The 14,005-nt window shown below is 42.8% G+C and overlaps 1 protein-coding gene across 3 annotated transcripts in view; it reads right to left on the reverse strand.

The window, feature by feature from the left end:
• ARPC1A (actin related protein 2/3 complex subunit 1A) overlaps window positions 1–14,005 on the reverse strand; it is a 69,126-nt gene that overhangs the window by 38,216 nt on the left and 16,905 nt on the right. For all 3 annotated transcript variants that reach the window (XM_082261201.1, XM_082261200.1, XM_082261202.1), the window contains exon 4: window positions 6,441–6,663. In XM_082261201.1, the coding sequence (XP_082117327.1) occupies window positions 6,441–6,663 (223 nt within the window). The remainder of the gene's footprint in view (window positions 1–6,440; window positions 6,664–14,005) is intronic.

A 14,005-nucleotide genomic window follows, 5' to 3' on the forward strand; every position in this document is an offset into this window, starting at 1 on the left:
CATCAGGAGACACAGAACATACTATAATGATAACTACCTGGGATGTCCCAAATAAATGCACTTGAGAGGAGGGAGATACAATAGCAACCAAAAAGGCCCAATGAAAACTAAGGTGCCCACAAAACACTAAAGGTCAGATGCGGTATCCTCAGTTGTCCTTACGTTAGCATGATAAAACATCCTAAAAACCTAAAGGGATGTACCGAAGACAAAGCTGCAGCCTTGCAGACCTGAGCCACTGACGCTTGATGCTAGATAGACCAAGAGGTGCCCATATTCCTACTCGAGCGAGCCTTCACTTGAAAAGGCGGAGTCTTACCCTTCAAGCCATAGGCTTGGGCAATAAGCTGAAGAATCCACTGCGAAATGGTCAAGTAGGAAGCTGCCTGGCCTTTCCAAGGACCCTCAGGCAGAAAAAATAATGTATGCAACTGCGAGACTGCTGCAGACATTCAGATAAAGCTTGACAGCCCGAACCACTTTCGATGTATGCAGGGCTTTCTTCACCAGCGATTGAGGACTAGGAAAAAAAGAAGGTATGACAACATCCCCATTCATATGAAAACACAAAATCACCTTCACCTAGAATGACAATGGAGGAAGAAAACCACCTTGTTATGATGCAGAACTAATAAGGGCTCTCTACAGCAAAGAGCCACCAGTTCTGACACTTTCTTCGCCAAAGTGATTGCCATAAAAAAAAAAAAAAAAAAACACCTTCCAAATTGGTTCAAAAGGTGGTTTCTAAAACAGACAACACCACCTCAAATCACATGGTCAAAGGGGATTACAGGTAGAACCACATGGGTTACCCCTTGCACAAAAGTGTTATCAATGAATGTAAGGCAGTCAATCTCTGGAAAAAAATTGATTAGGCAGATCACGCATTTACAGGGATTAAACTATCTGGCTTCACACCAGGCTATAGAAGATCTCCATGTCCCATTATAACTCCTTCTGGACTTCAGCAAAGTAGCTATAGCCATACCAGAGACCCCTCCATCCCTTAAAGCTTAACAACTTTTGTTGAGAAAAAAAAAAATTCCCCTCTGGGTGATGTACATTGCAAGAATTATAACAACCTTTATTGCAGATTCCTACCTTTTGTTATTCTGTAGAAATCCCTGTTTGTTCCTCTGTGCTGAGTGGGTCTATTGGGAGTGGTTTCATAATTATTAATCTGCTGTGCAGCTGCAGAGCACTAATAAGGAAATCCGCTAGGCCAGCATCACCTTTAGACGTGTTCCTATTGGGAGTATCCAATCAAAAAATGACATTTTTGTTGCAGGGGATGAAATCTGACTTGTATCTTAGTGTAGACTTCTGGGAAAATTGGGGAGCCAAATTACACAAGCTGGAAATTATATTTCTGGGGTGTGGTCAATACAAATTCAATTGCATTTATCTATTGATATTGCATTTTCAGAAAATTACAGCTGCTGCAGATTACAAAGGAAAGGTCATTTTTAATAACATTCAATAACAATATGACTTGTGTCGCAATTGTATACACTATATTTTTTCTTCATTTGCTATTCCCCCCCCCCACAAAAGTGGAGTTATCCTTTAAAACCTGGGTCTCAATAGTCAAGCCATCAAATGCAGCAACTTTAAAAGAAGGATGCAATATTGGCCCCAGGACAGGAGATCTGGCCAGGCCGGCAGTGGCCAAAGGCTGTCCACTGCCAAGTTCGCAAAGTCAACGTAGCATGCACTTTTGGGCCAAGCTGGTGCTACTAACATTACTGACGTTTTCTCCTTCTTGATCCTGAATAACAGATGGGGAAGAAGCTGAACTGGCAGGACTGCATAAATTAGAAACAGTCATGTCATCCGGGCATTCATCCCATTACCTGTGCATTTCTCATCCTGGAGACCAACCCGTCCAGTTTCATACTGAATATGGACATTAGAAGATCCACATTGGGGGGTGCCCCAATGTGGACAAATCACAGTGAACACCTTGGGATGAAGAGACCACTCCCCAGGAACCAACTTCTGAAAACTGAGAAAGTCTGCCTGCCAATCCTTTACACTGAAGATATCAACTGCCGATAAAGCCGAAACATGATGTTCTCCCAAACAAGAATATGATCCACTTTCACCTGGACAGGCCGACTCCTAAAGCTGCCCTGATAATTGATATACGTTATTGCCGTGGCATTGTCCAACTGGACTCTGACTGGAAGCTCCCACAGTTGACTTGTCCAGTAAGCCAGGGCGAGATCGACTGCTCAAAGCTCCAGAATATTGATGGACATTCCCCTCTCCTGGGAAAACCATGTCCTCTGCTCTGAAAAATAGCCCATACAAGCCCCATCACATCGGTAGTCAGCACTTTCCAAAGGAATGGGGTTTTAGGGACATTTGGCAGTCCAGTGACTCTTCTGTTCCAATCCAATAGGATTTTCCATTGTAGTGGCCTTCAATGGAAGTGTGCGCACGGCACTGCCTCGAACGTGGCCAATATCTTTCCCAGAAGTCTCACGCAAAGAGGAATAGATGGAAACCTAAGACTCTGGAGAACGGCCTTCTGATTTCTCAGAGAAAAACTTCTCTGTTTTGGTAAAAAGTTCTTTGCCTGCACCATCTCCAGAAACAGGCCCAGGTAATCAAGGCTCTGCATTGGCTCTAACTCGGACTTCTCCTACCTCAGAATACAGCCCAGACTCTCCAGTGTATGAAACGAGAGAGAGACTTTTTCTCAATCATAGCGCTGACTGGTCTCTTATCAAACAGGTCATCCAAATATCCCAGGATGCCAACACCCTGAACTCTCAACAAGTCCAGCACCTTTGTTAATACCCAAGGGGCTGTGGCCAGACCAAAAGGCAGGGCCACAAACTGAGTGTGCTGGTCCTCTACCGCAAAACGTATGAATTTCTGGTGCGCAGGAAAAATGGACACATGGAGATAAGCATCCCTTATGTCTATTAATGCAAAAAAATCCCCCTCCTGGAGTGAGGCCACAACTCAAGGCATCAATTAAATGTGAAAAGATTGCACGCTGAGAAACCTATTTCGATTTTTGAGGTTCACGATCAGCTGTTTGGCTTTGGGACAGTAAAAAGACTGGAGTAGAAGCCAAGGAATCTTTTGGTCACCAGAACTGGCTCAATCCTCCCCAGTGCAAAAGGTAGATAGAGCATCTGAAATAGAGAATCCCTTTTTTGCGGATCTACAGATATAATCGATCTGTTTAACCGTGGAGGAGAAAAAAAAACGTAATATCCAACCTGTATCTGTGGGTGACAGTGGGTGAACCCAAGATGTCAGAGACTTCATTCTGCAAGGCTTCTGCAAAACCCAGCAACCTCCCCCTCACCCACGAGTGGGGGCACCCCTTTAGAATGAAGAGGACTTGGAATCTGGATTACCTGACTTGGATGGCAAGGGTCTCCTTTGCCCTCGACTTTGGGCTTCACCCAAACCTGATCACCTGGTAGCGCTGAAAAGGCTGCCCAGAAGAGGAGGAACCGCCTGCTGGAGCAACTGACCCTTCATTAACTGGACACTTACCCTTTTTCTTGAGTAGCAAGAGGAACCCCTTTCCACCAGGAGATCTTTTGGATGCATTTATCCAAATCCTCCCTGAACAGGCATTCCTCATGAAAGGGAAAACCTGTAAGCAACTTTTTACAGGGCAGTTTTGTGGACCAGCTTTTCAACCAAAGAACCCCCCACATGTGAGCAGATACCAGAGTAAAATGACAAATTTGCTGGATAGAGTCCTTCAGGGCATGTATCGCAAAACACAGATCCAGGACGGGTCCTTTCTTACCAACTGCCAAAAGGTGATCCTTAAGTCTTTGGCAAATGCCAATGGTTGCTACTGCAGGCTGAAAAGCAGAGCCCGCCAAGGCAAAAGGAAGTCAGTCTCTCCAACCTTTTGTCAGCTGGGGCTGTAAAAACCTGGACATTGTTCACCAGGCAAGTCAAATTTTTATTAAAAGGAGAAGTATGGGCAAAAGCTATTTTGACCCTACTCCTATAGATCTCAGAGCCAGAAGTGCCAGTGGGGGACCTGGGAAGAAGAGGTTCGGAGCCAGTCTGTGCAAATCTATTGCACAGAGCAGGCAAGTATAAAAACCTGTTAAAAAAAAAAAAACACATGTACAAATCCCTTTAATTGGTACACAATAGCCCAAAGGAACCCCCCCCGCGTCACATTGCAGACGATGCCCGCAAGCGTCCATAGCCATCATAGCGGGGCCCGGGTACCATCCATCTTTCAGTAATAGTTGTAGGAATGGACTTGACAACTGGCCAATCTTCTGATCCCTGCTGGAATCACTTCAACCCACACTGCAATTGTGGACTTCCGTCAGGATACGGCTTCCTCCCAGTCGTGAACATAGATATCAGATTTTCCAGCCACCCCCCATTCAAAGCTAGTCGACAACTTAGCTTGTACTGGAATCTTCTCCTTTATTGTAAAGTTTCACACTCGATTTATACACACATGAGCACATCCCCCTCCTGATCAGATTACCACACACAGGTCAGGGATTTCCTGGTAGGGGTTGCCTGATTACATTATCATATGCAGATGCAGATGAAATTGTATACAGAAATAGAATTAACCTGAACTATTATCTAGCCATCTTGACAGAAACAATGTGAGTTCATTAACAATTAACAATGGAACAGACAGGCTTAACAGAATACACGTTTCACCTCAATACACAGACAATAGAGAGAGCCTGTCTCTGACATTGAAGTTCAATACACATTAACATAAGTAAAAATAGAACCCATTTGAAGCAATCCAAACCATTAAGTATCTGTCTTTCACTCCCAGTGACGGCGAGTACAGTCACATATCCCCCCCCCCCCCCCCAAAGGTAGACTAATGAGGTACCGGACCTCCAATCGGTCTGTGCCTGAGTTAGTTGGGTAACAAGTCCCAAAAAGTCAATCCATCATGGCAGCTTCCTTGACAAAGTTCCACATAGTTTGTAGGTTTGTACCGGAAGGGAGCATGGAGCTCTCATAACCGATCAGTCTGTGGAAGTCTGGTTTGGGCAGGCCAGACTGGGCTTCTTGGTCACCCTGTGTCCCTAATAGACACAGGGTGACTTAGACATAAGAGGGGCCTAGGGGGCTGAGAGAGGTATTTCCCAACCTCTCTAAGGTAAGCTGTGTTCCACGGGCCCCCCAACCAAAGTGACTCCTGTCACAATCACCTTTAGGACACAGGCAAAAAATTAAGTTGTTCCTGAGTAGGAGGGGTTTTATGGGGGGGGACTTGGTTTATTGTCTGCCAGTGTCCATTCACCTATAGGTGGCACATAACTAAGGTAGTCATGATTATAGCCTGCTGTGTGTCCCATGATGTACAATAAAGAAATGTGGTATACATAGATGGCACTGGAATGAGATTTGCCCTGTAAGGGCTCACACCTATGGGTGTTAAAAAAAAAAAAAAAAACTGGCAGAGCAACGCCCGAGCTAGTCAAAGCAAAGGGCTGGGAAATTTATAGATAACACCAAAAAAAAAAAAAAATCTTGGAGGTGTTTACTGGGCTTTTACTCAGTTTAATTTTATTATGAGAATTTAAGCAGCCAAGAGCCCAGAAAATATTGCAGTGAATATTTTTATAGATGGAAAGTGTTACTGGGGCTGGGTAACCAATCAAATGTACACAAACGGATATTTCCCATTTTAGATAGTGACATAAGCACTTTTGCAAAACTAAAAAACACACACAAAAACAGGTACTATTGGCTACTATGCTGGGAACAAATTATTTCCCATCAGGTGCATGGAGGGGGAATATGGACAGCTGCTTGATGAAAATGTATTGTGTGCAATGGCCTGTTTAACAAATTCAATGTTAACCATTTCACTCCCTCCCCTCTACCACAATTAGTTTGTCCTATTTTATTTTTATCACTACAGTTTTCAAAGAAAAAAGTAAACAAAGTGGTTGTAGACACTTACATATACCAAGTGAAGGGACTGACCTCAGGTGATACAGAGATTAAACAAATCCTCCTACACAAGTTCTGAATTTTAAAGATTGTCTGAGAAATCAGAAAAAAGGGGTGTGGAGAGCTGAAGTTACACTCTGCAGAGCTAAGTGAGGAGAATTCTAACATCTGACTGAAGGGAAGGGACACACCCCCCTTGACACAGGAACAGAGATGGGGCTGTTAATCAGCTAGAGGTTCATCACCTGTCACAATTTTTCTCTTACTATCAGGAAAACTTGTTAGAAGTGATTTATGCTGATAGAGTAAAAAAAGGCAGCAGACAAAAATTACACTTTGTGCTCTTAATTGAGACAAGCACACACTATAGAGGGATATGCTTTGTTCATTTTTCAGGTCTGAGGTTTACAACCACTTCAAACAGCTGATATTATACAATTTCTGCTTATATCTATGCGGGATTCTAGGAGTATCTAGAATTCTTGGATTCTAGGAGTAATGCTCACCAGTCGTTTTCTGACTCAAAGTAGCACACGGATATGAGTCTTGCTCCGCTCCCCACTGCAAACTTATTTTCCAAAGGTGACCACTTGACAAAGGTTGCTGCTCGATTTATACGCAAGATAACCAATGTAGGTTTCCATACTCCATCTTTTTGGCTCCACACATAAGCATTGCGATCAGCTCCACAGGTCACTATACGATCACTTTTAGGAGCCCAGTCTATGCCTTTAAAGATCAAAAAAAAAAAAGATGAATTTCAGAAAATACATTAACCACTTGCTGACCACCCAACAGTAATTTTACGGCAGGCAGCACGTGCAAGCACAATCACCTACATGTACGTCATTGTGCCTGCTCCGGTTTAGGGGAGGGGAGCACAGTACCCCCCCCCCCCCGACACAGAAGAATGCAGCTACATTTGGAATGAATGAAACTCATTCATGTTGTTAAATGTTAAAAAAAAATTAAAAAATATATATTTAGGAGTTGAATTAAAAAAAGTAACTTTGTTTTTTTTAAACATATTACCAGTCAGTGTCCCTGATCCACCACCACACCAGTAATATGATGATGTACTGCGCTGGTGACAGCATGTAAAAATAAATTGTGAAAACAAAACCCACATTTTATTTAGTTTCTTAATTAAAAAAAGATACAACTTCAAAAAAGTAATTTTTACCACACACCTTAGACTGTCTACTTTCCAAAAAGGGGTAATTGGCGGTGGGGGGGGGGGGGGGGGCATTGGTACTGTCTTGTAATTTGAAGGGGGTCAAGAAATGAGATCAGCCATCAGTACATCAGGATGGATCATTTTTCAAATATACAGCATCTCACAAAAGTGAGTACACCCCTCATGTTTTTGTAAATATTTTATTATATCTTTTCATGTGACAACACTGAAGAAATGACACTTTGCTACAATGTAAAGTAGTGAGTGTACAGCTTGTATAACAGTGTAAATTTGCTGCCCCCTCAAAATAACTCAACACACAGACATTAATGTCTCCACCACTGGCAAAAGCGAGTACACCCTCATTTAAAATGTCCAAATTGGGCCCAAAGTGTCAATATTTTGTGTGGCCACCTCTTTTTTCCAGCACTGCCTTAACCCTCTTGGGCATGGAGTTCACCAGAGCTTCACAGGTTGCCACTGGAGTCCTCTTCCACTCCTTCATGATGACATCACAGGGCTGGTGGATGTTAGAGACCTTGCGCTCCACCACTTTCTGTTTGAGGATGCCCCACAGATGCTCAATAGGGTTTAGGTCTGGAGACATGCTTGGCCAGTCCCTCACCTTTACCCTCAGCTTCTTTAGCAGCACAGTGGTTGTTTTGGAGGTGTGTTTGGGGTCGTTATGTTTGAATACTGCCCTGCGGCCCAGTCTCCGAAGGGAGGGGACAGTATGTCACAGTACATGTTGGCATTCATGGTTCCCTCAATGAACTGTAGCTCCCTAGTGCCGGCAGCACTCATGCAGCCCCAGACCATGACACTCCCACCACCGTGTTTGACTGTAGGCAAGACACACTTGTCTTTGTACTCCTCCCCTTGACACCATTCGAACCAAATAAGTTTATCCTTGTCTCATCAGACCAAAGGACATGGTTCCAGTAATCCAAGTCCTTAGTCTGCTTGTCTTTAGCAAACTGTTTGCGGGCTTTGTTGTGCATCATCTTTAGAAGAGGCTTCCTTCTGGGATGACAGCCATGCAGACTAATTTAATGCAGTGTGCGGCATATGGTCTGAGCACTGACAGGCTGACCCCCCACTCCTTCAAACTCTACAGCAATGCTGGCAGCACAGATACGTCTATTTCCCAAAGACAACCTCTGGATAGGAAGCTGAGCATGTGCACTCAACTTCTTTGGCCAACCATGGAAAAGCCTGTTCTGAGTGGAACCTGTCCTGTTAAACCGCTGTATGGTCGTGGCCACCATGCTGATGCTCAGTTTCAGGGTCTTGTCATTCTTCTTATAGATTAGACCATCTTTATGTAGAGCAACAATTCTTTTTTTCAGATCCTCAGAGAGTTCTTTTCCATGAGATGCTATGTTGAACTTCCAGTGCCCAGATTGAGAGAGAGAGTGATAACACCAAATTTAACACACCTGCTCACACTTTTCACTTAGGGGTTGTACTCAATTTTGTGGTCAGCAGTTTAGACAGTAATTGCTGTGTGTTGAGTTATTTTGAAGGGACAGCAAATTTACACTGTTATACAAGCTGTACACTCACTACTTTACATTGCAGCAAAGTGTAATTTCTTTAGTGTTGTCACATGAAAAGATATAATAAAAAAAAAAAAATTTACATAAATGTGAGGGGTGTACTCACTTTTGTGAGATACTGTATATCCCATAGTCTGTAGACCCTAACTTTCACACAGACCAATTAATATACAACCATTGGGATAATATTTTTTTATTTTTACCAAAGACAAGTAGCAGAATACATTTTGGCCTACAGTTATAAAGAAATATGAAGTTATTGGATATGTACAGAAAGTAGAAAATATTGTTTTTTTTTCCCAAAATTTTCTGTTTGTGTAAAAAAAATTAAAAAAAATAAAGTAATTTTGTACAGCGTTGAGTGACCGCACAATAGCCAGCGAAAATAGCTCAGAGCTGAATAGCACAATATGGCCTTGTTATGAAGGAGGTAAAATCTTCCAGGGCTTAAAGCGAAGCTCCTGCCACATTTGGCGGGTGTCCCCCCCCCCCTTTCTCAACACTCTACTGCACGTGTCAAACACAAGGCCCGGGGGTCGAATGCGGCCCTCCAGGCCATTTCATGTGGCCTCCTTGCACCTCTCCTGAAGCTTATCCTCCAGCTTCTTCCTAGCAGCAGCACAAGTTAAGGGGGTGCACTGTGATGTAAGGGTGGAAGACTCTTGACTTCTAATGGGGGGGGGGTTGAAAGGGAGGGTCGCACACCACTGGTATAATCCACAAGAAACCTTATTGGAGACTTCAGAAGGAACACCATGGCAGAACCAAATTCTCTCTGAGCAGTCTCTAGTAAAGTTTCTTGTGGATGACACCAGCCGTGTGCGACCCTCCTTTTCAGAATTGCAGTAGATACATTTATACAGTCTAACAGACACAACTGGCCCTTTGAGGGCAATCATAATGCTGATGCGGCCGCCAATTAAATTGAGTTTGACATCCCTGCTCTACTGGAACACATCACAGGTCCCAGAAGACTAAAGGACCATTCACAAGGCGCGGCGCGACTTACATATGTGCAGTAGGAAACCGGCTTTTTAAGAAATTAATTTTAAGAAAATTGTGAAAGTGTTTTTTTTTTTCCCACAAAGTTATTTTAACAAGGTTTTTTTTTTTTCCTCACACAACATACATAATTATAATTACATCCCAAAACACATTCTGCTTCTCCTCCCGAGTATGAGGATAACACATACATGAGGCTTTTTCTTAGCCTAGATGCATAGAGGATCCAAAAATCCAAGGAGCACCTTTGGGTTTTCAAGAAGCATCAATTACACATCTTATTTTTCTTAACCACTTGCCGACCGCCGCACGACTACGTCGGCAGTCAGCCCCTCACAGGCAAAGCAACGTAGTACTACGTTGCTAGCCTTTGAGGCTCTAGGGGGCGAGTGCGCACCGCCGGAGGCGCGCTCCCGCCCCGCTCGTTCACGGACCCCCCCCCCCGCGCGCGTGTGAGCGGCGGACCCGATGTCCGCCGCTCACTCGCAATCGTCCGGGACAGCGGGAGAAAGGCAGGCGGCTAATGTAAACAAAGCCGCCTGTCATTCTCTGTGTAAGTGCAGGGATCATACGGTCCTGCTATGCAGGATCGTATTTCTCTGTTCTTACACAAACAGCCACATCCAATCACAGTTAGAAGCACGCCCCTAGGGACACACTTAACCCCTCCTTCTCAAATAAAGTTAACCCCTTCTCTGCCAGTGTCAAAAATCGCAGATCGCCGCCATTACTCGTTAAAAAAAAAAAAAAAAAAAAGATAAAAATCTTTCCCTTAGTTAGTAAAACGCAATAACTTTTGCGCAAACCAATCAAAATACGCTTTTTGCGGGTTTTTTTTTTTTACCAAACATATGTAGCAGAAAACAAATTGGCCTAAAATGTTAAAAAAATTTGATTTTTACATTTTTTTGGGGGAATTTCATATTAAAAAATGTGAAAAATATTGTTATTTTTGCAAAATTGTCGCTCTTTTTTTTGTTTATAGCGCATGATCCAAAAAAAAAAAAAAAAAAAAAAAAAAAAAAATCGCACAGGTGATCAAATACCACCAAAAGAAAGCTCTGTTTGTGGGAAAAAAAAGGACGTCAATTTCATTTGGGTACAGCGTCGCACGACCGCGCAATTGTCCGTTAAAATCACGCAGTGCCGAATCGCAAAATAGGCCCTGGTCAGGAAGGGGGTAAAATCTTCCGGGGCTTAAGTGGTTAACTACCTATCACATTTCTTAAGTCCCTGAAGTGCCAGGAGAGAAGAAACACCCATAATGGCCCAATTTCAGAAAGCAAATGCTCCAAGGCAGCCTTTTTCAACCAGTGTGCCCAGGCACCCTGGGGTGCCTTGAGGTTTCTTCAGGGGTGCCTTGGCAAAATGGCTAAAAATTGCCCAAAAATTGTTTAAAAAAAAAAAAAAAAGGTTTTCATTGTGCACAATTAGAACCTTCTAACTGCCTGCATCCTAACGGTCATCGGCATTATCTGTTGATAAGGAGGATGTCAATCGCATGTATAGCATCCTTGTTTGACCCTCCCCTGCCCCTCACATTAGCTGAATGATAGTGAAAAGCTGAGGGAGAAGAGAAACATTGGAATCCTAGTCAGTACCAGTTTACAAAAGTGGATTTGCTTAGGAAGAATAAATCACCTCTAACGTTGGGTGCCCTACTTGTACTTGTGGATGTTGCTGCATTATGTAAGACTATTTGAATAGTTTTTACATTTTAGAATGGGGCGCCTTGAGACTGTCCATCATTTTTAAAGGGTGCCTTGACTAAAAAAAGGTTGAGAAACGCTGCTCAAGGTATCTTCTGAAGGGCATAGCAAGTCTTTTGAAAATTTCATTTTTGCCACAAGCTTAGGAAAATTGCAGAATAGAAAAAAGAAAATGTATTTTATTTTGCATTACCATTCATTCACATCTGCGCATTTCCAAATGCACAGCAATCCACATTTATTCATCCCTCCCAGCATCAGTACAGCTAGCTTTCAGAACAGGCTGTGTATGAAGGCGTGTACGATTTGATTTTGAATAATGCGGTTATCTGTGAGATGGGACTTGGGAGGTCGGGACTCACTGCAAGTGTGACTGGGTGGGATTGAATGTGAATGAGGATGTATTCAATCCCACCCACCATTAGAGCTATGAAGGATGTTACATCATTTGTACAGACAGACTACAGAGGGGAGTGTTCTAGGCTAGAGATGGAGCAGGAAGTGGCTATGGAAGGCTGTCTATATCCAGACTATACAGAGTGTCACATGGTACAAAGCCTCAACTAAAACTCAGAATATCAGATCTACAGACAACAGGGCAACATGGTACAGGAGGTATGATCTATGCTGGGACTGACCATTCCATTCAGGTCTAGTAAAAAGAAAGTTGGAGTTTCGTTTCAATGGCATTGGCTGTATGTATGGGGTCGTTATCCTGTTGCAGAATAAAAATGGAGCCAATTACAGGCCTCCCTGACGGTATGAATAAAAAATATAAAGTAGGGGAAAAAAATAATTTTAAATTCTCATAGAAATTAATGCTCTGCTATGCATTCACATGCTTTTTATGGTTACCAGCCTAACCAATCTAGACATACTAAAAATATTCCACAAAGAGTGCAGAAGAAAAAAGGAGGTTAAATGGTTGGTTAACAATATAGGCAGAGAGATAATGTAAATAGTTTTCTATGAATTTAATGGTATAATGTTTGTATGTATAATTACACTGACATACAAATATTTAATAAGATTTTTACAATCTAGCGACATGAAACACAGAAGACAAGACTAATAAACATGAAACATATATGGCCCCGTTCACACTGGGGCGATCCGACTTCCCGGGGCTACCTCCGAGGTCGCGGTGCGAGCAGCGCGCCGCGACCTCGGAGCGGCCGGCACGGACTTCATAACATTGAAGTCTATGAAGGTCGCCCCAAAGAAGCTCCGGACCCTTTTTCTAAGTCGGAGTGACTTGTGTCGCTCCTATTAGAACGGGTCCGCAGCTTCTCTATGGAAGGCGACCTGTGAGGCTCAAGTCGCCTCACAGGTCGCCCCAGTTTGAACGGGGACTAAAACTTAAACCAGCCGGTGTGTTTTGTAAACATTTGTCAGGAGCAAAGGAATTCCTTAGCTGTTGCTAAATCAACTCTAATAATAAGTACTTCCTTGACAAGGTCCCTTCAGAAGCTCGAATTTCAAAAGAATGGAAGTTCCGACACTCCTTGGAGTGTGTAATAACGTTTGAGAACAGTGTTACAATATTGGCTTATTGAATAGACATTTTGTTGAATGATATGTGTTACACCACCAAAGGAGACATCCTATCCCAGAGATGAAATAAGCTGATGCTCAATTGAGCTGTAACGATACTGAAAACTATCTCACTTAATGCTGCGTATATGTTGCAACTTAAATTGCCTTATATGAAAAAAGAAAGAAAAATTCTTGATATGGAAAGCAGCTGTGAGATAATGGAATATTGATGCTTGTGTTGATTGTGTTTGTCTTGGAGCCAAATGTTTGATTTTGTTGGGAGATCTGGTGGAAGATTTCTCAGTGTTGTCTGAAAGGCTGTTAATAGAACCAATGTCCACTCTAGAATGATAATATGTGCTCCTGACAAATGTTTACAAAACACACCGGCCGGTTTAGGCTCCGTTCACATCTAGGCGTTTTGGGGCGTTTTTGGGGAGTTTCTGCTCTAGGATCAGCTCTCAAAACGCCCAACAAGACAAATCCTATTCATTTCAATGGCCCCTGTTCACATCTGAGCGTTTTGACGCTGTAAGCAAAACGCCCAACGCTCAAAAAAGTACATGAGCTTCTTTTTGGGCAGATTACAGGCGTTTTCCATTGGTATCTATTCAATCAAAAAACGCCTGCACAAAAAACGCCTGTAAATCGCGGTAAAATCACGGTAAAATCGCGGTAAAAAACGCGCGAAAACGCTACGCTCAGGTGTGAATGTAGCCTTAAGTTATAAATGTTTCATGTTTGTTAGTCTTCTCTTCTGTGTTTCATGTCGCTAGATTGTAAAAATCTTATTAAATATTTGTATGTCAGTGTAATTATACATACAAACATTATACCATTAAATTCATAGAAAACTATTTATATTATCTCTCTGCCTATATTGTTAACCAACCATTTAACCTCCCTGATGGTATGGCATGATGGAGAAGTATCTCCCTGTATTGAAGACACCATTGAACGGGCAACAATGATGACCATAGACGCAATGGTCGGCCAAGGAAATTTAATGCAGTAGATGAAAAACCTCATGCTTACTTCCATATTGGAAGATATTCAGCAGTGCCATCGGTACAGAACTGGTGGAAACT

Source organism: Pelophylax lessonae, assembly GCF_965119305.1.
Source record: "Pelophylax lessonae genome assembly, chromosome: 6".
NCBI classification, from domain to species: Eukaryota; Metazoa; Chordata; class Amphibia; order Anura; family Ranidae; genus Pelophylax; species Pelophylax lessonae.